The following is a 24394-nucleotide window of genomic DNA, read 5'->3' as shown; positions in this document are numbered from 1 at the left end:
TTTACTCTAGACATTTGTCTCCTTTGGGAGAGGGTGTGGCCGATTACAATGTTCTCTGAAGAGAACTCGAGAAACCGAGTTACCGGAAAAGCGGAAATCGATCGTGAAAACAGCGATATGCGAAAAAAGGTAAACGAATCCCACGTAAACAAATGGAGAGCAATTTTGTTAAATGCATCTCTCTGAAAGGTGAAACAATACCATTTCTTAATTAAATAAATATATTTTATATATAATGATATTTATATATAATGATAACATTATACTTTTGTGAACTATTTTCTCCATTTTGATTCTTAATATTGTATGATAATATTTTTTCTATTATGTGAAATCAGATTATTAGATTATAAATCAAATATTTAAATATTAAAAATAAAGAAAAATATGTATTATTAATAACTGAATGTTGCATATATATAGAATGGTTATGTCTTTAAGTGTCAAATTTTGTCAATATATTTTATGAATATATATAAATAAATAAAAAAGAGATTATTAAACATTTAATATTTAATGCTTTATTAAAAAATTATAAATAAAAATACAAAATTTAAAGAAAATGTTATTTATCTGTAATAATTAAATTAATACTAACTTTTATTTATTACTATTGACACTAATTTTAATATTAAATATGTAATTGCAATTAATAATAATATACATATAGTATTTATACGCACAATAATTTAATTAATATTTCAAAAAATTAATATTTCAAAATTGTCACTTTATATCCTTAGTAATATTGACAACAATTCAAAATAGAATCATTAATTCTATCAGTTCATCATGCATATTTATTCTTGTTTCATAAAATTTTTTCTTCAAAATTCCTCATGAATAAAAATGAAATGGTTAATAAGATAATAAAATCGAATGATTTCATAATATTAATCTTTTTCAATCAATCTATTCATTTTTGAGGAAAAAAATTTAATTTTATATCTTTATTTATAACTTTTTTTATAACTTTTTTATATATATTTATGTAATATTTTTTATTTATTTAGATCCAGAGAATATACTTATTAACAAAATTTGATAACTTAAATCTGAGATAAAGACATTAAAATATAATTTAATTTAATTTTATTTAACTTCAATGCTGTTGTAAAGATATTTGTCCGCAAAGAGTTTGGAATAATAAAAGTAATATTAATTCTAGATTTCAATATTTCTCATCGATGAACATTGATTTCAATTGGCCAATTTAACTGAGCAAAAATTAATTTTAAAAAATTTTTAATATTTGAGGTAATTAAATATATGAAAAACAATGTCTTTATATTATTCTTTTATTATTTATATATTTAAAAAATATTATGCTTAATTATAAGGAATCATTCTAGGTTTTTAAAATTTTCTAAATTTCCATGTTTCAAAAAAGATATATTTATTTTTATTTTGTTCTTTCATTCCATTCTTTTTCGTTATATACAAAAATTTTAATTATTTTTAATAATTATTTAAAATAACATTTATAAGAAAACTTCGGTCAGAATAATAATTAATAACAAATTCCAGGATCATTGAAATCAGTAAGAAAATCACAAATTAAATAATTATCTTATTCTTTCATTTATTTATCATATCCATATCATTGATTTAATATTCTTTCACGAGTCTTATATTTATATTTAAGATAATTAAAAGAAAAATATGAAATAGAAGAAGATACCAAACAATCAATAACAATAATTCAAAGATTCAATAGATATTAATATAATCATATCTATGATTTTCTACGAATTTTTTTTACTATAATAATTAATACAAGAAATCACTGAAAGTTTGCTAAATTTATAAAAGAGATGATTATACAAGACTTGCACACTTTTTACTAATACTTATGAAAATTCTGTGTTTCAATAAAAAAAAATGTGACAATTTTTCATTTCGTTTCAACATTTAGCCGAAAATGTATTTTTACCAGTGGCCATTTTTACCAATCGCATCTCATTGTCCATCAGCTTCCTCTTCGCCACGACGACTCACGACGCAAGGACGTCGTGGTTGCAGTTCAACGGCAGCTCGAGCTCGAACTGGTAGCGCGAGGACGAGGACGAGGAAGAGGAAGACCAGAGGAAGTTAACAGAAGTAACGGAGGAAGCGGAGTGGGAACGATAACGATGGAATCTCCAATTATTCAATCGTCTCTCCGAGCTGGCCCGTTTAAACCGTTCTCTGCTCCTCATCTGTTACTCGTCGACTTAGAAACGAACCGTTTTTCGAACGAGACGGCCGCGATTCCACTCTCCTTTGCATTTTGTCTCGTCTTGATCGCGAAAACAATCGACTAGAATCTGAGATCGAGATCCTGGAGAGGCCATGGACGGAAGCGACGACGCGGACGGTTCGATGCACAAATCGTTCGGGATAATCGATTGTGCCGTGTTTGCTGGTATGCTCGCGATTTCGGCCGTCGTCGGTGTGTACCAAGCGTACAAATCCCGAAAAAACGAAGACGCGGTACGAGAATACTTAGTTGGCGGACAAAACATGTCGATATTTCCTATAACGATGTCTTTGATAGCCAGGTACGATAGAAATTCATTTTATCCGAACTCAATTTGCTGAAATTTTCATCGATAATTAAGTCTAGCTGAATTTTTATTATAATGCTGAATATTATGTAGTATGATTGAAATAGTTGTGGGAGAAATGGATCAGAGATATTTGTTTGTGAAGATTTTTACTTAATGATATAATAGTATATTTATGGTAATAATTGTAATGGTAAATTTTGATAATAAATAAATTTATAGTAATTATAGCAATAAATGTAATACTTTTAAAAATGAATGTTTAAAAAATTATGATATTGGATCAATTGATTTATACATTATGAGTTAGCTTGAACTATGGTATGAAGAAAATATTTTGTATTTATTATAATACTTTATATTTTATCTTATAATTTAAACTCTTTTATTTCAATTATTGTAATATGTTTCATGCAATCATAATACTTTATTTAATATTTTTTTTACATACTGTAATCTTCTTTTTTATTTCTTTTAAATCTTTTTTTTTGTATTATAATTTTTTTGTTATATTCTATAAAACAAATTTTATCCAGTAAGTATTTTAAAATATAAATTATAAATTTTTTAATAATAAAATAATAGATATATCAATTAAATATTACATTTGTCTATAATTTGTTAATTTATTATTTGTCATAATTTTAAAATCATATATCTATGTATTTATGTATATCTTTTAAATATTATTTGATTTTTCTTTTAAAATTTATAATCAATTAAATATTATATTATAAATTTTAGAATGATCAATTTTAGAAAAATCAAATAATATTTAAAAGATATATATAAATACATACATATATGATTTTAAAATTATAGACAAATTCTGAATTTCATATACTTTAGAAAAACTTAATAAAATAATAACTTAATCATATATTTATAGAAAAAAGTACATAATACTTAATATATTTCACAATAATAATATATAAAATATTTATATATTATACCAAATTCATACTACAAAGATGAAATATTCATACAAGTATAATATTTATATCCATATTATAGAATGAAATAAATTTTTATCTATGTAATGCTATTCTATTTCAAAATGAATTAAGTCAATATAATAAGTTAATATAATAATATCAAATAGATACTTTAGAAATTATATAGCTGATCCATTCACAGAATTTATTTTTCTTAAACTAATGTTATTATTTATCATTTTTAACAATTTTGAGGAAAATTGTTGTCAAAGCTTAAATAAGTGAATTCTAATCAAGCATCTATTGAATTAGTGCATTACTTCATTTATATGAATGTCTACTAAAATGAAAATAAAGACAACGCAATTAGATACCGCACATAAGTAACTACGATCTGATATATTGCAATTGTATAAGTTTATATTTTCATTAAAATCAATTTTCATTTTTTGTGTTTTAAGTTTAAAATCATAATTTCTAGTTTGGCATTTGACATGATTATTATAATATAAAAGTATAATAAATTGCAGTGTCGTTGTATAGTGCCTATCTAACCTAATACATTAAATAATCTGAAAATGGATGAGATATAATAATTCTAAAAGAAATAATCGTTTTTATTCGGTAAGTTTATATTTTTATTCAATCAATTTTCAGTTTTCAAGTTTCTAATTCAAAATTATAATAATTATAATCTCTGGTTTGTTTATAATTATTACGAAATTTTTAAAAAGAATCGAATAATTTCGTGTATCATGTGTTCATCTAAGCTAACATGTTAAATAATCCGAAAATGAATCAGATAAATATATAATAAATAATTTTAAAAGAGATAAACTATTTTTTTTAAATAAATTATATATATCTATGATTGAGAGAAGTAGTGAAAAATGAATTACGTGAATCAATTTTAATTTTTTTATATATTAGAGCTTATCTTTAAACTTATAAAAATATATGCACATATTTTATTCCTTAATTAATAGAAAAATTATAAATATTTTTGCTTATAACATAGAATATTAATAATAAAATATAATAAAAATCATAACATTTAAAAATAAATATGTACAACAATTGTAAACAATTCATTTGATTAATAATTAACTTATAAAATGTTATTTATTTAAACTACATTATATAAATTAGATGAGTCTTACATATAAATAACAAGACATTCTATAATTTTTAATTTTCTATATTTGTTTCTTAAAATTAATACAATCATCAAATTTTCTATATAAAAATTACTCCCTAGTAATAACATTAAGCACATTAATATTTTTTTCTACAAATTTGAACTATTATTGTGGAAAATTATGGAATAAAATGATAAGACATCTATAAAAAATAAATCAATGAGTACTTTTTTTTATTTAAAAATTAAAAGATTTCTTATATATTTATGTATGTTAATCTGAATTTAATAGTAAAAATTGCTTATCATGTTAGATTTAAGAAATAATAAATATTTTATTATATTTATGAAAATATTTCAAAGAAAATATGAAAATATATTTATTAACTCCATGGTATAATACATTCTTCTCCCTGTAATTATAAAATTTTTTTTGCCGAAATATATTGCTTTGAAGTTCCATCATTTGATAATAATATTTAGGAATAAAAGCTTATTGAAAAATATTTTATCATGTCGACAAAAAATCATGTCCTTTTTTATAAGTTTTTTATTTAATATAAAACCGAATTTTTATAAATTCTCTTTCTATTGTCAGTAAGTTAATTTAAAATAATATCTCAGCAAAACAGGATTTTATGATAATAAATTTAGTTTTACAAAGCATTAGTATTATATTATGGTATTGAAAATATTGAAAAAAAATTATTTTAGAATATTTTCATAAATATAACAAAAAATTAATTATTTGCATCTATTTATCTTTTAAATCTGATTAATAATAATAATAGAAAATTTTAATAATGATCAGATTTAGATTCATTGCAATATATAAAAGTACAAAAATACATAAAAAATCTTTTCAATCTAGACAAAAAGAAATCCTGTTTAACTTTTTAAAAGTCTTTAATTAATCTATTTTTTCTCTATTTTTTCTAGAGATATTTTATACATATAATTATACGATGTTAATATATATATAATTCGTAAGATATTTTTGGAAGGAAAAGAAAGACGAATACAAAATTAATAATTAAAAGATCAACAAAAACAATCAAAATAATCAAATATATATATATCATTTTAGAGAAAAATAAAATTAAAATTTTATATTTATTTTATGTTATGTATTTTATGAAATGCAGTACATATTTTTTTTAAATAAAATCCAGTGAAACATATATACATATAATACGATATTGAATTTCGGTTATTTGAATAAAAAATCATAAATACAGAAAAATCATAAAGAACTTTATTTATATAAATGAAATTTAAAATTATGTCTGATTATTTAAACTCTAGCTTTTATATTATTTTACTATTATTGAGCGTTTAATGTATTTATATGATCATATTTATAATATTAAATCATCCTATAATCAATATCATTTTAAAAACTTAATTATAAAAAATTATTTGTTATAAGCAAATAAAATTATTTATAGTAGAAAATTAAAATATATAGATAATACATATGATAATTTTATATAAACGATTGCTGATTGAATGATGAAAAATGTTGTTATAATATAATTAATTAATTAATATTAATCACATTATATCTTTCTCCATCATATTCTTTTATTAAGAAAATTAATAAAAATGTATTAAAATAATACAATTGTTTTAATCTTAAAATTATTTAAGTAAAAGTAGAATCTCCGTAAAAATGCAAATCAATATATATAATATATAGATTTTATTATTTATTTTATTGAAAAATGATTTTAAAGTGACATTACTTATGAGATTACCTAATGTAATACAGAATATTATTTATAATATTAGAAAAAGAATAATTCTTTATAAGAAAATAAATCGAAAAAAGAAATGAAATTCTTTGATATAAAAAATTATCATTTTGATAAAAAGCTTCATTTTCGAGAAAATCAACTTTAAAAATATATCATATATGTAATGCTATGAATAATTATAATTATATCTCATTCATATTTTTAGAATTTTTATAAAAATAAAATAAAAAAATGAAAAAGTTTTATGTATTTCTATAGTATAAAGAAAAATAAGAAAAAATTTTTCTTTTCGTAAATCTAAGAAAAAAAATATATATCTTAAAATTGAATTTTTGATTAAAAATAAAAAAATATAAACTCAATATATAATTTTAGTATTTTTATATTTAGCATTAATTACTTATGATAGATGGCCAAGCATATTAGTAATTAAGTTATTTAAACTTCTTTCTATCATTTCTGTTAAAACGAATTATAATTGTTTTTTAATTTTTGCAATTATTAATTTCTGGCTTCTTTTGATTATAAACTTTTCTTAACAAAACCAAAATTTAATGCTATGACATGATAAAAAAATTGATTTTTAAATATGATTTGATTTAAACAATAGTTTTAATTTTAATTTTATTGAAGCACAATATCTTATTAAAAAATAATCCTTTCATCTTTTATTAATTTATTTATTAATAAAATAAACGCAAATAAATACATGTAAATACTTAATATATATATATTGAATGTAAGTTTCAAGTTATTGAATTTCTGTTTCTATTTGAGTTTATAATCATAAACATAAGCAATATTATTATCTATTTTCTATTAATATTATTCTTATTCTTCCTGTATAAAATGATTTTTTAAATAAAAATAATTTTTTATATAGTATTTTACATTTATTGAAATAGAAATAAAATTTCGATTATAATACTGCAAATATAATTATGCTTTTTCAATTAAACTATTATATATTGTTTTTAATATATCATATTTATAGTTTCCAATTCTTTAAAAATACATTTGATTTAATAAAAAAAAAAAAAAAATAAGAAATGTTATATCCTATTTGAATCTTACAGTTACTATATGATGATAAATTTTCATTCAATTTCAATTTCATTCAAAATATTATAGAATTTATTAGAAAATTGTATTATTCTTCCTTTTCATGTAGAATTATTTCCTATTCCTATCGTATTATAAATAACAAAATACTTTGTATATTGGATATTTTTGATGATATTAAATTTAACAAATTAATTCATAAAACATTCGTCAATTATTCGTAAAATTATTTTCAAATTTAAAATCTTTGATATGTTATTATGCATTTTAAAAAAGATATTTTGAATTTTTTTTAATAAAATATAAATTTTTATAAATTCAAAAATTATAAAATGAGGGATTGATGAATTATTCTTTCTATTATAGAATATTAATCTTAGAATATCAATTAAAGCTTATTTAATAAGCTATAAATAAGTTTTGATGAAGTCATAAAATGATAACTCTATCTTCGTCAGACTGCTATCTCATTCTGCCTTTGTCTCGCTTTATTTAATGCAAATTTAAATTGCTTATAATTTTTGGTTTCTTATTTATTTGATTTCCAAAATCGATTTTTTATATTTATTCTACGAATATATTAATATATTAATTCTATATGAACAGTCTAGTTATATGAACCTTCTTGGTCCCCTCAGAGGTTCAATATAAACGTTCTCTAATAAGTGAAATCAGTGGACTCCTATTATATGAACGACCTGATTATATGAGTTTCTTGTTCCCCGAAGGGTTGATATAAATGGAGTTCTATTGTAATCGGAAGAAATGTATCAAGGGCAGGATATAGAATTTTAGAAATAAATTTTTTTTTTAAATAATACTTCGATAAGAATAATATTTTAAATATATATTTTAATATCGATATACTATTTTGAAATGATAAATATTCGATTAAAATATAAAAAAATTAATATTTCATTTAATAAGTATTTCGAATAAGCATTTTTCAACTTTAGTATTTTATAGCACGATAATGTATAAAAGTTATACTATTCTACGTAACAAAACGTAAACAAAAAAAAAGAAAACTATATATAAATGGATTTATACATAAACATAAAATTTTTTTAATTTTCGTAATTTAAGCATTTTAGATAAATTTTATTATCTTCAAATAATTCATTATATGCGCAAAAGCTTCGGTTTCTTTTTAATTTTTATCTATCTTTTCTCCAATTGTTATTTTAATAAGATTATATTTCACTATTCGATCAATTTAATAGAATATTTTAAATAAAATCAGTATCAAAGATACGAATATACAAAAATAAAAAAACAAGAAATTATCCCAAATAAAATAATTATATATATAATTAAAAGTTGAGAAAGGAATCAAAACTTTTTACACTAATAAAAATATTTATGAAATGAAAATCGTAATATTTCTCAATTTCAAATTATTTCAAATTTTTTTCAAAGCTCTTCTAAAAATTTCAAATCCATTTTCTTTCTCATACGAAAAGAATCTTTTCGTTTCGCTTTTCAGCTACATATCTGGAATAACAATCCTCGGCTTCCCAGCAGAAATGTACGTGTATGGAACGCAATTATGGTGCGTGGTTATCGCCGATTCGTTCGTCTCATTGACAATGGCCGTGGTATATTTACCAGTATTTTACGGTCTTGGCATTACTTCATCGTACGAGGTAACACATTAATTCACTATTGTTTCCTTATCCTTCTTTAATTGTTTTCTCATTCGATTGCACATTCCTAGTATCTCAATCTGCGATTCAATGGCGTCGTTCGATTTATGGGCTCCGCGATATTTCTGATAAAAATGGTAAGTCTTTGTTTCTTCACAATAAACACAGTGTTTCGAGTATATTCCAAAAATGAATCGATAAGGCTTAAATAATAATTAATTTCCTTATTTCAACTTTTTTCTTTGAGAAAATTTTCCTTTTCAACTCAATTATCAATAAAAAACACTGAATCAATCACAAAACTTGTATTGTTGTATATGATGTGTATCAAATTATGCCGAATAATTATAATAATATTACGAAAAATTTATTTATAAATTAATTAATTAATTCGTATTTGTTTCGACTTGTTTGTTCAAACTCTGTGGCGGTTCATATCTAACGCTACGATGAATCTACGCATTCTTTAATTGGCCGCGTTTTTCGTTTAATAATTCATTATTTTTAAAAAAAATCGTTTAAAATCACTAATTAATTTTTAAAACACCCTATATGGAATATAATAGGATTTTTTATTTTAGGATTTTTTATCATTTTCGAACAAAAAAAGAAAATTTTATAAAACAAAGAGTACATCTTATACAATAAAATTATGAATAAAACATTTCTAATAAGATGTTAATCTTGTTTCGAGCATTTATAATTTTTATAAAGCATTTAACTAATATTTAATTGAAATAATATTAATAATACTAATATTTTATATCATACAATTATTCATAAGATGTATATAAAATATGTCACATTCAAATTCGTGTTTATTTAAAAATTTTCTTCGAAATGTTTATAAAATATTCGAATCTAAGAATATTTAATATAATGCTAGTTTAAGAAAAACTGATTAAAATCTTAATATATAGAGTCTTTTTTAAAAGAATATAAAGATGTACACAAAAATATATAATTTCATAAAAAAGAGTTTTTATTGATTCCTTATCTAATAAAAAGCTTCGATTAATATAATTTTAGTATATTTCGAATTTTTCATCTTTCTCTATTCTCTCGAAACGCTACGATGATAATGAGAGGAAGCAAGGCAGATATAAAAAGAAAAAGAATACATTGAACTGAAACGACGTGTCATTACAGCTGTTGTACATTCCACTGGTCATATACGTTCCTGCTCTGGCGTTCAATCAAGTTACCGGGATGAATCTGCACGCGATCGCGGTGCTAGTCTGCGCCGTTTGTATATTTTACACCACTTTGGTGAGAAGAGGATCGAAACGCAGTATCGACGTCCTCGTTTTACTTCTCTTGTAGCAATCAAGATGAGAATATATTTGAGAGTAAAATTCTCTCGAGATCTATTTTTCTTTCTTTTCCTTCCTTGCAAGAGAACATTCGAAAGAGAGAGACTGTTCAATAGTAATTTTCATTCTTGACAGATTTATTTTTCACAAGAGTAATCTCATTTCTATCTCTGAGAATTTCTATTTTTCGCGAATGAAAACTTTAAGTGATAACCGTTCGATGGGAATTTTTACTTTTAAAAATTATTCTCGAGATCTATTTTTTGCAAATGAATATTAACGAATGACTGATATTAACTTTCGAAGATTACTCTCAAAAGTTACTTTTCGAGCTATTTTTTGAACACTGAGAATAATTTTTCGATGATAATAATTTCAAGAATTGTTCTCGACATCTTTTGCAAGTATGTTAAAAATGACTGTTCATTTGAAGCTTATTTTTCACAAGAATAAACTTCAAGATTTTTTTTCATCTCAAAATTTTGTGAATGACTGTTCGAAAATAAATTTTACTCTTAAAACTTATCGTCAAGATTTATTTTTTGTAGTACAGATAATTGAAAGTAACTCTTCTAACAATAACTTTCCCTCTTAAAGTTTGTTCTCGACTTTTTCATTCTCAAGATTCGCTCTTCAAATTCAACAATGAATTTCACTTCTACTATTTACTTATTTTTTTATTTTGGAAAACTAGTTTCAAAATACATTATCTTTCACAAATAGATTGAGAGTGATTATTCGAGAATAACTTTAATTCGATCAACTTGTGTTCACCTCAGTGTTCACCAAAATAAAGAAAGAAATTATTACTAGTTTACTCTCAAACATATTCATATTTAAAAACCTAAAATAAGAAAACGTTCATCCTCGTCGTACTATTTTTCAGGGTGGTTTAAAGGCAGTCGTGTGGACTGACGCTATTCAGACGATCGTCATGTTCGGAGGAGTGATAGTAATAGCTGTGATCGGGACCAATCAAGTGGGAGGATTCAGCGAAGTTTGGAAGAGGAATCGCGATACCGATCGAATCCAATTCTTCGAGTAAGAAATTATTTGTTCTGAATCGTTCTTCCGTGCTTCCGTGAGTCTATTGCTATTGCCCAATCGACAGCATGAATTTAGATCCGACGGTGCGGCACACCTTTTGGACCGTTGTCATTGGCAACTACTTAAACTGGTTGGCAAGCTGTTCCGTCAATCAAGCGATGGTGCAACGATGCTTGGCCATGCCCAATTTACGGAACGCTAATATGTGAGTTGTCAAAATTTTATCTTCTTATGAATCATGTGAATCGATTTACTTACTGTTCAATTATATATAGAGGAAGATAATAACTGGAAAAAAATAAATAATAAATAATAAACTAAAAATATAAAAAAGAAACTTTTTTATCCTTGATAACTATGAGACAGTAATTGAAAAAAATGTAAAGATATATTTTTGGTCGTATATTAATTAATATTGGTCGAATATCAAATATCAATTACTGTTAAAAATATTGAAATTTTTGAGTATGTAAAATACTATGATATAAATTTAAAACGTATTAAATTAATGTGAAATAAATGTAAAAAAGATAGTTGAAATTTTTGTATGTTATGTATACATGTAACAAAATAGTGAAAAAATAGTTGGCAGAAAATATTTGGCTGATAGAAGATCTGAAATAAATATTCGTTATTGTGAATTCAAAGAAAATTAAACATTTTAACATCTTTTGGTAATTATACAAAAAAAAATCTTTCAATTTTAATTGGATAATAATCGATTAGAATTTTTTAATTTGATTGATTGATTGATTGATTGATATTTGCGATTAATTTAATCGAGGAAAATTAATCATCCAGAAATTGTCGATTGATTTAATCGATTGATTAAATTATAATTGTTGATAAAAGAAATAAATTATAAATTGCTGATTTTTAAATGGAATTTGATTAAAATTTCAATTAAGTTGTTTAGTGTCCTATTTTAAAAATGTTTAATTGTGTTATAAGAATAAAAAAATAACGAATATATTCATAATACAAAAAAATTGCTAATTTTTCATGATGAAATATATTCTTCACAATTAAAATTAAAGTAACATTTTTTCATTTAAAATATATTATTTGAATTGAATTTAATATTTCATGTATTTTTAGAATAAGTATTATATTAAAAAAAAAATTGTAAATACAAATATTATTTGACGGATAATCATTAATGAAAAAAAATAAATTGATTTTTAAATAAATGAAAAATTAATTAAAATTTCAATTAAAATAATATTTTTCCATTTAAAATTACTTTTATCTATATTTATAGTTATTATTTATTTATTATTATATTATTTATAGTTATCATTTCATGATATTTTTGAAATAAGTAATAAAATACAAAAAAATTCCATGTCATTTTATTAAGCATAAATATTATTCAATATTATATAGATATTCAGACTTTATGGATATTTTATTATCAAATGCCCCGATTCTTAATTGCGAATAACATTAAATTGAAAACAAATTGTTGTGTAAACAAGACAATTGTGTAAAATATGAATTTCGTTAAAAAAATATTCAGTAATTAATTGTTGATTAATAAAGTTAAAATTGTTGATAGTTAAAATTAAATTTTTAATTATTAATTGCTATTAACAACTTTAATTAAATTAAAAGTAAGAATTTAATCATTAATTTGCAATTGATAGTTAAATTAATAATTTAGTTATTAATTCTTAATTAAATTATTGCTTAATTCTTTCAATAATCTTGTGAAATTTTATTTCATTCATTTGTTCAACACGAATATGTAATTTAAGCAGAAAAGTTGGCAGAATATTGTATACGTTGATATAAATAGAAGAAAGGATAATAATATCTTAATAATATGATTTCCTTGTAATTTTCTATTTTTCAATAATGATATCCAGCTGTTAGAAATGTTACCTATTGCAAATACTAGATTTAAATATAGAGAAACACATTTACACCAGATTATATATTGTTTTCAACCATAAGAAGAATAATTGACATAACTTAAAAAACAAAAATTTTGTTATCTCAATCAAGAAATGTGTTTTGAAAATTTAGTAAGAGCTTTATTAAATTTGTCTGACTATCTTTTTTTGTGTGACTATCTGTCATAATAACACATATTTAATACTATGCATTTTATAATTGATCAATATTTTTCATTAATAACTCCTTAACAAAAATAAAAATTCTTACAAAGAAAAAAGTTGCTTGAAATCACTTTAGAAATCATACAGAGTTCAAGCTTTGTTCGAAATTTGATTTCTAAAATATTTTACATATTTACGATCGATATTTATCATGCAAGCATAATATTTATTGCCATATGATATTTATATTAAAAGAAATCTTAATGAAACTTTCAAAATTAAGGAGAAATGAAAGAAATCAAATCACAGCATTGAATTATTTGTCGAAAGAGAAAAAAATAGAATATAGTGTATTCTCACTCTTTTAAAATAATGATTTAAATATGTCTAATGTAGATAATAGATATAATACATAAAATACATCATAAAATAATATTTATATATTATATTATATTGACATATATTTAAGATTAATGTACACTTAAGTCTTCTAGATAATTTTCTAGATAAAAGAAGAAATGAATTCAAATTTGTTTCTTTCAATAGAATATTTCTTGCAACTTAACTTTATAAATATATAGTATATATATATATAAGTTATTTAACTTATTATTTTGATATAATAAAATAATAGATATTGAAAATGAAATGAGATTATAGTTATTTTTCATATTACAAAAATATTCTTACAAATTTATGTTAAAATGATTAACTCGATAGATATTTAATTTTTTTGAATATTTACATACATTATTGTAAAAAATTTTATTACAATATATAAATAAAATAGTTTGCTTAACATTACAAGATAAACAAAAAAAAATGCATTTTTAATTTGCAAAAACATTGCATTGCAAATTTATTATTAATAATAATTATTAATAATTAAATTTAATAATAATTAAATTTCTATTCTATTATTATTATTATTTTATTATATCAAATTAGTTAAATAAATTATATATATTTAGAAAATATAGTAAGTATTCTATCGAAAGAAGTAAGTTTGAGTGCAATCTATAATTGATGTAGTTTAAATATTTTTATGTTTACTTACTATATCAAGAATATAAAATGTGTCAAAACATCGATTTATTATAATTGTTATTATTTATAATTATCAATATGCGTCACTAAAAAGTCAAATGATAACTTTGATTATACGCCTTATTCAAAATATTACAAAACATTATATATAATATTTTATTTATATAAAATCAATTTATATAAATTTATCATTTTTTTTATCTTATTTTATTAAAGATATTTAGAACGATTAAATTCCAACATATGATTTTTTTGATAAATTTAATCCTCACGAAAAGTGAATAAAAATTAAAAAAAGAATTGACTTTGAATTCCCGAAAAAAAGCGGAAAATTTTCTACAAATCTCCATCAATCTAACAATGATCTATCAACAACAGCAAATATAAAAATTTTTTTTTATATTCTATATGGCAATTTATGAAATTAATTCAAAGGAAAAGTACTTAAAATTTTTATAATAATAAATAAAATTTTATAATATATACAAAATATAATAAATTAAAAATAAAATTAAGATTAAATATAATAAATTAATTAAAAATAGATCAAATTTAATTTTTAAATAAGATTAATAATTTCATTTCCAATGGAATACATTTCAATAAATTTCTTGTTAATATCTAATATTAGAAAATTTGTAATAACTTGAAAGTTTATATAAAAATTTTTATAAAAATTATTTTGAAATAATAAAACATAATGTTTTATTAATGTCGAATGAATTGAATGATTTCGATATTGTTTTTATATATATTTTAAATTCATAAGAAAATATAATTTTAAATGATTTTATATGATTTTGAATACCATTATAAAATCGATTTTATAATAAAAAAAAGTATTTTAATTTTAAATTTATTTAATTTAATTATTTAAAAATAAGATATTAATTTATTTAATTAATATCTTAAAAAATCTATTGTAATCTATATAATTGTAATTAAAATTATGCTGCTGTGCGTGCACATTTAATTCTTTGTTTAATTTCGCAATTTTATCTAAAAATGTTATAAATATGATGAATGAATTTCAATTTCATTAATAAATATTTAATAATAATTCCACAAATGATTAATTCCATAATTATATATACGATATGCCAAAAAACTAATAAAAATATAAAACAATAATATATAAGACTGCATATCTTTTGTTTGTTTTTAATTAAAATAATCTTCAAAGAATATAACTTTCACAGTCGATTAGTTGTTTAAAAGAATTTAAATAATTAATTTATTTTAATTACATTTAATTGGCTTGTTATATTCTCTTCCATGAGCAAAATTTTAACGATTGAAATAAAGCTACTTCGAAAATAACTTGTTATTCAAAACATGAAATAATCGTGATTAATGATAACTAATGTTTTAATGTTTATTCGAAGAACGGCTAACTGTAATCACAATTGACTGTTGAAATAAAAGTTAGTTATCGCAATTGTTATTTTAATTTAAATATCTCGATTAAAATTAAGACTTAACAGCAAACGTAGTAATGCAAAGGAAAAAATTGTTGAAAATGTTAATTTTTACAACATATCAAAAAATTAGTGATACTTCCATTTAAAATAAATATAAATTTACATTAAACATTTTATTTACATATAAAAAAATAAAAAATAAATTTTTTTGAAATTATTGAAATAATATTTATGTAAATAAAAGAAGTAACTGTTTTACATATTTGTAATCAAAATATTCGTTCTTCATTATATATCATTTATTATTTGAATAAAAATTTGATCAACTCATAATCTTGATCAAAGACGATGATTGATGTTGTATAAAATAAAAAAAATTGAAAAATTAGTTATTATTTGTTTTTCATTGTTTTTCATGTTATTTGCAAATAACAAATAAGAAATAAATTATTTTTGGAAATATTTAAATGATTTTTGTATTTTTCTAAATGAAAATTTTTCATTATTTTTAATTAAAATATTAGTTTTATTTATTATTTATAATGTAAATGAAATTTTTTAATTTCTGTTATTTCGATAAAATTAAATTGAAATGATTATTGCAGTAACTATAGTTTGCCATTTTTCGAATAATTTCGGTTAGTATTTGATGTTGAAGTTACCTGTGGTTATTCGAATATTTCGAATAATATTACTAAATTAAAATAATTTGAAACTTTAACTAGTTATTTTTTTAATTCATTAATAGTGATTCGAAACTATAGTCAACTGCTCTTCGAATACCTTTGTTAATTACTGTTTGGAGATGTTTCGAATAATATATAACTACTTAAAGTAAATCTAAATCTTTATTCATTTCATCAATAATGATGTATTTTGAATTATTGTAATTCTGATAGTTTACTTTTCATTCAAGATGAAAAAAATTATGAAAAATATTTATTAAAGTTTATTAGAGTTATTTAAATTTATAAAATATTTTAAAAAAAATTACTTTTAATTTTCTATTTTAAATTTCGATTTTTAATATAAAAGAGTTTTAAAACAAATTTAATCAAGATAAGTGAAATAAAGATCTTATTCTTTAAAATTGATTGTTATATGTTTCTTTTCAAAATTAAGTTTCAAAGATCAACAATTTTTCAATTAAAATATAGTAATATTTTATTTTCATAAAATTTATTATTAATTACTATTAATATAAGTTTCTTTTATAAAACAGAGAATTAAAATAATTGAAAGATAAATGATTTCAATTTGTATTTGATATTTAACAGATTTCGACTAAAAATTAATAATAATAATTGTAACTTTAATTTAAAATATCCAAAGACTTTAATTAACTCAAAAGTAACTGTATAGTAAAGTAATGAGGAAAACGATATAAAATATTATACAGAATATTATGTAAAACACATAAAATAAATATTTTAAAAGAAAATTTTTAGTTTTCTAATTCTATGTATTCTAATTAAAATATTAATTGTTAATTAAATTTTTACTTTTTTAAATCAAATTTGATCTTTGTTGAATGCCTAATGGTTTTAGTTTTATTAATTCTTTTTTTTTAATAAAATACTCAAGGAATAAATTAAATTTAAATTAACATTGAATTATGTTTATAATTTCTTTTAATTATAATAATTTTTATAATAACATAATTATAATAATTTCTTAACATTTATATTTTCTGGTAAAATTTTGAACTTCAAATCAAATATCAATTAATCAAATTTTATTGTTTCATATTATTATTTATTTATATTTATTATATTGATTTTATTTATATTTATTATTTTTATCATTTTTCATAAAAATATATTTTTCTTCATAATATAAAAAAAATTTAATTATTTTTTATATTTATCTTATATTATATTGAAATTTAATATTTCCATATGTTTTATATTTACAATATTTTTAATAAATTTCATACTGCATTTAATAAAATTTTGCAATATAATATTTACATGTTTACAGTTATTTTTAACAACTTTTGTCAGAAAAATGAAAAATAAAGTTATTTTTATTCATAGAAAACATTTTTAAAAAAAAAACTTTTTCATTTTAAATGAAATCAAAATAAAGTTATTTTATAATATTTTTTTTTTCATTCTCTTCAGAACAATTGCGATTATGGCAATCGGAATAATTACCATCGTATCACTGAGTTGTTATACCGGCATTGTTATCTTTGCGGCGTTCCATGATTGCGATCCCATTTCTACCAAGGTATTTCATTGTATTTTATCTTTTTCCCAACACTTTATGGCTCTTTATAGCTTTGTAATATTGTGAAAGAAAAAAATTAAGAAATTCATATCTTACAGCAAATAAAAAAACCGGATCAATTATTGCCGTTCTTCGTGATGGAATTGACTGAATCAATCCCAGGATTGCCTGGACTTTTCGTCGCGGGTGTGTTTAGTGCAGCTCTCAGGTATACGAATTATAGTCTATCCAACGAGACGAGATAAACATAAACACGTGCATATGACGCATGCATGAGTGTAACACAAGATGGCTTATAGATTCCAAATTTCTACAAGTGATGGCAATGCATGTTTTCAGGCACTTGATATGCAGATGCTTTATGACTTAACAATTTTGGTAAGTTTGCTATATATAATGAATTTTAAAAATATTTGGATACGCTTTAAAATAATTTTTTTAAAATTGGGCCAAAATGAACTTTATTTAAGATGTCAAAAGGATTAATTTACTAAATAGTGTATGAAAAAAATTGTGAAAAAAATACATTGGTTAAAATCGCGAAAAAAATAATAAAATTAAATCAATAAATCTATTGATGTAATACTCTCTGAATTTTAATAATTTTATACATTTTTCTACATATCTAATAAATTAATTCTTCCAACATCTAAAAAGAATTTAAGTCATTTAATCTAATTTTAGAAAAATTATTTAGCTTTAATTAGCTTTAATTTAATAATATAATATTTTTAAATCCATAAGAATTATAAAATAACCAATTTACCTTTAAGTATCAACAAATGAATGTTTTGTTTATGTGCGTCTCATTGGACAGACTATAGTATTCTTACTATTGAGAATATCTGAATTCTCGAGTCATCTATAGGAACTAAAAATAACAATTATTTCAAAAATTTTTATGAAAAAAAATTGATTGCAAATTATAAAAAATAAAAAATTTTTCTTGCTGATAATTATTAATTAATTAATGAGTAAAATTTTATTTTAAATATTCATCGAGTAAATTATTGTATATAATAAGAATTGCTTACAATAATTATCGATGAAAAAAATTGTATTTTGATCATTTCTAATTCTTATCAATAGAAGAAATATTATTTCTTTTATTTAATCAATTAAATTTTATATTTTATTATTGTGAATATAATTTCATTTTTAAATTAGTCATAATCAATTTCAATCATAAAAACGATTTACTTGAATATAGATCAAAATATATCATAAGTCGATAATATAGGAATAATATATTATTTATTACAAAAAAATTTAATTGATGAAATAATATTTATGTCATAATTATTATGAATGATCGAAATAAAACTTCTTTATTAATTATTATTTACGAAATGTATGATTTCTAATTATCTAAATTCTTATTATAATTCGAAATCTAAATCTAAATTTGCTTTAATATTCGAATATCTATATTTGAATATACAAGTAATATACATAATTTTAACTATTTTATTATAATGATTTAAAATATAATAAAGTTCTTATTATTATTTTAATTAAATTAAAAAAATATATTTTTTCTAAATTTTTAACTTCTAAATTTTCTTTTTATATAATACTATTATATATAACTATCTCGTAATATTATAATTTATAAATATAGATGTATAAAAATAATTTAAAAAATATATAATATATTTACATATTATATGCATAAAAATTTATAATTTATACATAATTAATTTTCTTAATATGTAATATAGCTGATGATTTAATAATAATGATTGATTGACTAATTATTTGATTGAATCACAATTTGATTGAATAATCAAATTATCGATGAAAAAGATAAAATAAACAAAAAAATAATCACATGCAAATCATTATTAAAAATATATGATTGTTTTTTGTACATTCATACATAATTATTTGTATACATATATATCTGTATATATATTGCAAATTAAAGAAATATTTGAATATTTAAATAAAAATGAAATACATACCGATATCCAAATCTAAATTAAATAAGTATCTGGATCCTTACAAATATTTAAATTTTTATACATAAATTTTCTATAGTACTTAATATTTGATTCATAAATTATTCGTAATATTCATAAATCCAAACAATAGTGAGAACTCTAATATGAAAATTTATAACTTTATAAACTTATATATATAAAAAAAAAAAAAAGAGAGAGAAAATAAGAAGAAAAGATGATTATTTTCCTTTCCTTTTCTTTTTCTAGCACGATGTCAACTGGTTTGAACTCCATGTCTGGTGTGATTTATGAAGACATGATAAAACCATGGCTGCGAATACCACTCTCTGAAATAGCAGTTAGCAGATTAATGAAATTGACTGTTGTATTGACAGGAATACTTTGCGTAACGCTTGTCTTCCTCGTCGAGAAACTTAGTGGTTTGATTCAGGTGCATTTACAAACTTTGTTATTATTCTATCATGTTATATTAAATTATTTCAAAAATTCTTTTTAGTATTTTAACAGTTATAATTTCAGAATTATATATCTGATTTATTTTTCATTAAGGATACATATATTTTTTCTTGTTAAATTATGATCTTTTGTCTTCTGTGAAAATTTCCTATTTAATGATATTAGAAATAAATTAAAAACCGATTAAATTATATTTTATTCTTTTATAATTATATTATCAAATAGAATAACCAAATGAATTAGAATAAATGACATCTTTTAAATCAATAAAAATATCGATTTTTTTAAATGATATTGAAAATTACGTTAGAAGTTCAAATATTTTATGTATAAATTAAAGTCATTTTGAATAAATAATAAAAAAGTAGAATTCTAATAGAATTTATATTATAGAATACACTTTTTTTGTAAAATATTAATTTATAATTTTTTATAAAATTTTGATGACAAAATATCATTAAAGTATATGAAATCATAAAAGTTCTAAAAATATAGGAAATCTATATATATAAAATAAAAAAATTTTTGACACTATCAAATATTTTTTTTTTATTCATTTAATATATTCCTATAATATTCTCATTTCTTTTCAGGCTGGTAAAAGTTTAGCGAGCATTACAGCTGGACCATTACTTGGAATTTTCACATTAGGCATGTTTTTTCCAATCGCAAATTCTTCGGTAAATAATTACGATATTAATAAGCGAATATAAAGTGATTCGTCTCAAATTAATTTTTATTTTACTCCAAATGCAGGGAGCGCTGGTTGGAGGTTTAATAAGTTTGAACTTAGTCGCTTGGATTTCATTTGGTACTCAAGCAGCCATATCTAGTGGAAAGATTCATTTTCCTGTGAAACCAGTATCCATCGAAGGGTGTTCAGAATCACTCAAAAATCATGCTACCAATCTTTCGGTTATCGTCGAAACTGCGATCAAGTGAGAAGATTAATAGCAATTATATTTTCTCGAGTGATCCTTTATTTATTCTTTATTTATTTTTCAGAGAACAACCCTTCTTTCTCTACAGAATGTCATATCTTTGGTATACATGGGTTGGTTTCTTAACTGCGATTCTCGTTGGACTTCTCGTTTCATGGATTACAGGATTAAACAAATGCAAGCCGGGTGACGAAAAACTATATACACCTGTGATTCGCAGCTTTTTACGTGATTCCACTACTATTACAAAACAAGAACAAGTAAAATTGTCAAAAATTATTTATCTAAAATATCTTCTTAAAATCAACGTACCGCACAATCTTACATTATTTTCGTCGATTCTTGCAGGAAACTGTTGTGGAACTCGAAAAAATGGATAGGAGTGAAACGAAAGATTGAAAAATTATCTGCTTTTCATTTAAGTATTTGTGAGTTTCTGAATTTTCACAAGAAAAGGAGATGACAGTTGTGGAAATTTCGTTGTGATCCTAACATTAAAAAAAGATGAAATAGGCACAAATATATGTACAGATATCTGTGCATGTGTGCATATATATGTATATTATACATACATATATGTATATGTATACGCATAATATACACATATATATGCACACATGCGCGCACACATATATTTTCTTGTATTTTCAATTTACAAACTTTGTACAAAGAATAATTACAAAGAGAACATTTACCAAAATAGGAAAAATGTAATAAAAAAGAAAAGGAAGAAAAGAAGAAAAAAGAGCAGGAAAGAAGATATACAGAAGACATAGAAACGATTCCACGTTTATATAATATGCACGTTCATTCCATTCAGAGATTATCAAATCTGCATCTCGTAAATATCAAATGTTTCTCTCTTCCTTTTCTTCCATAAATGAACATTTGATCATTTCTCTAGCTAATTGTAAACATCATTGATATCATCGCCACCATCACCACCGTTGTCATGTGTAGTATAATGCATAATCACTCTCGTGAAACTGTGCATTCATTTCTATTTTCATGATCAAAAATACGATGGCATTTCATCTATTAATTTACGATCATACATTGATCGCTCTTCAATCCATAAAATCAATTTGTTGAATTCTCGTCTTTCCAATTTCGTATTCCTTTTGAATATAAGGAAGTATACGATTTAAGAAGCAAGAGGTGACATGCCAATAGTCCTAGGATCTTGTTGACCTGGTTGTGCTGGAGGTCCTGGTTGTGGACCAGTTTCTAAATTCTTCAAAAGTTGATTTAACCAATGTTTAGTAGATGCATCCTCTTGCAAACATGTCGCAAATGTATTATCTCTAAGTTGATCTGGCAAACATTGTCTAAGCGCTAATAATGCTCTATAAAATATATTTATATGTTTATTTGTTCCTTGTTTATTTTTTAATAGAAATATTGTTTATTACATCTTTTTTATTCTTTTTTTTGCTTACCTTGGATTATCTGATAGTCTGAGATAACATCTAACTACATGTTTCAACAATCTGGCTGAAGGATCTTTGGCCAAGGACAATACCATTTTTCCTAAAATCATTGCAACATGACTGAATCGATCATACGTTTGGCATATATATGAAAGACCACTATCATCGAGTAGAATCTTTTGTAGAATAAACGTAGCTACTGTCTTGCTCAGCTCTGAACCACTCTCCATGATGCGTAAACAAAGTGGAATAATTTCCGTAGTGAGTAAAAATGTGATCACCTCTTGCTCATCTGTTTTTACCAAAGCTCCTATTACTCCCAAACTCGTTAACCGAAGATATTCAAATGGACGTGTCTTGCTGACTGTATGCAAAAATGGATATAAAAACAATGGTACATGGGCCTGAAAAGAAACAATTAAGAAAAAATAAGAAAAAATAAATTTAATGTAATAATTAAATTTACTATATTTTTAATATATATAATTGTAAATATTCGAAATATTGATACAATTCATGACAAAGTATAATAATTTGTGGATAAACTTACTTGAAGAAATGATGATCTAGTTTCTGGATGACTGGCAACGCATTGCAATAAAGCTAATGCATTACATACTCGATTACTCTGATATGCAGTCAATGTAGCTGGATTAATAGCAGGATAAATATTTATTATCTCTTGAAGTAGCGACGCTATAGTTCCAAATGAATGCCACAGCATTGGAGCTAAATCCGGTACTACTTCTCGTTTTTTACTAAGTTCTAATAATGCATTTTCTCTCGTTTCTGAATTAGATAATTCAATTATCCAAGTATAAACTTTTTCACGATCCACCGTCGATTGTAACGCGGCTGGACTTTGCTGCGAACTCATTCTCGTCATCGGTGTCTCGGGGTAATCTGGTCGAAATCTCGACCGTTATTTGCTACGAATAATTGATATCTTTCTTTCTTAATGCTTAATAATATGATTGCAATTGTAAGGAAATGCAATCTTTTAATTTAATTAGCTTATTGAGTTTTCCGAATTTCAATTTTAAGAATAAAATTTGAGGTTAATAAAGTTTGCGCGACAACTCACCAATGAACACAAACGAAAAATGAAATTTATTATACAATTTTTTTCGTATTGATTCACAAAAAATAAGCAATAAATACTTTCATTTCTAAGGATATACACAAATATTTTCTCTTTAAGAGATTTGACTTTTTTGATACAGAAAAATATATACACTTCTTTCCAATGGAAGAATCGATCAAGTCTTTAGAGTAGACAACAATATACGGACATCATACGGCCATCTATCGAAAATTATCTTAAACTAAACACAATCGCTGCGCGACGTTTTTCGAATTACTCCATCTATTCCGTTCACGCATGTACTATTTAATACTT

The 24394-nt window shown here is 22.0% G+C and overlaps 4 protein-coding genes across 6 annotated transcripts in view; 2 read left to right on the top strand and 2 right to left on the bottom strand.

The window, feature by feature from the left end:
• LOC726424 (metabotropic glutamate receptor) overlaps positions 1 to 2016 on the bottom strand; it is an 81070-nt gene extending 79054 nt beyond the window's left edge. Inside the window, exon 1 of the mRNA XM_026445914.1 lies at positions 1934 to 2016. The gene's annotated coding sequence lies outside the window, so the exon portion shown is untranslated. The remainder of the gene's footprint in view (positions 1 to 1933) is intronic.
• LOC107965801 lies at positions 40 to 2327 on the top strand. Its single transcript, XM_016917418.2, has 2 exons — positions 40 to 129; positions 1974 to 2327. Exons 1-2 carry the CDS (start codon positions 49 to 51, stop codon positions 2301 to 2303), a joined length of 411 nt encoding a protein of 136 aa, XP_016772907.1. The 5' UTR covers positions 40 to 48; the 3' UTR covers positions 2304 to 2327.
• LOC409467 (sodium-coupled monocarboxylate transporter 2) lies at positions 2201 to 22976 on the top strand. Of its 2 annotated transcripts, XM_392977.7 has the most exons (13): positions 2217 to 2540; positions 8925 to 9084; positions 9156 to 9221; positions 10234 to 10353; positions 11284 to 11438; positions 11509 to 11649; positions 18096 to 18204; positions 18303 to 18412; positions 20415 to 20598; positions 21218 to 21304; positions 21381 to 21562; positions 21630 to 21825; positions 21914 to 22976. In XM_392977.7, the coding sequence occupies exons 1-13, from the start codon at positions 2332 to 2334 to the stop codon at positions 21962 to 21964; spliced, it is 1770 nt and encodes a 589-aa protein (XP_392977.4). In that variant the 5' UTR covers positions 2217 to 2331; the 3' UTR covers positions 21965 to 22976. The 2 variants fall into 2 exon arrangements, with proteins under 2 accessions (XP_006572211.1, XP_392977.4); XM_006572148.3 differs by having other exon boundaries at positions 2201 to 2540; positions 21630 to 22976.
• On the bottom strand, positions 22086 to 24362 carry LOC412388 (CCR4-NOT transcription complex subunit 9). Of its 2 annotated transcripts, XM_006572149.3 has the most exons (4): positions 24080 to 24359; positions 23546 to 23924; positions 23005 to 23399; positions 22086 to 22911 (listed from the first exon to the last, which is right to left on the bottom strand). In XM_006572149.3, exons 2-4 carry the CDS (start codon positions 23879 to 23881, stop codon positions 22710 to 22712), a joined length of 933 nt encoding a protein of 310 aa, XP_006572212.1. In that variant the 5' UTR covers positions 23882 to 23924; positions 24080 to 24359; the 3' UTR covers positions 22086 to 22709. The 2 variants fall into 2 exon arrangements, with proteins under 2 accessions (XP_006572212.1, XP_623701.2); XM_623698.6 differs by having other exon boundaries at positions 23546 to 24362.
• Between the last annotated feature and the right edge of the window lie 32 nt (positions 24363 to 24394).

This window comes from Apis mellifera, linkage group LG16 (genome assembly GCF_003254395.2).
Source record: "Apis mellifera strain DH4 linkage group LG16, Amel_HAv3.1, whole genome shotgun sequence".
NCBI lineage: Eukaryota > Metazoa > Arthropoda > Insecta > Hymenoptera > Apidae > Apis > Apis mellifera.
This window is presented reverse-complemented; position numbering and strand designations above follow the sequence as displayed.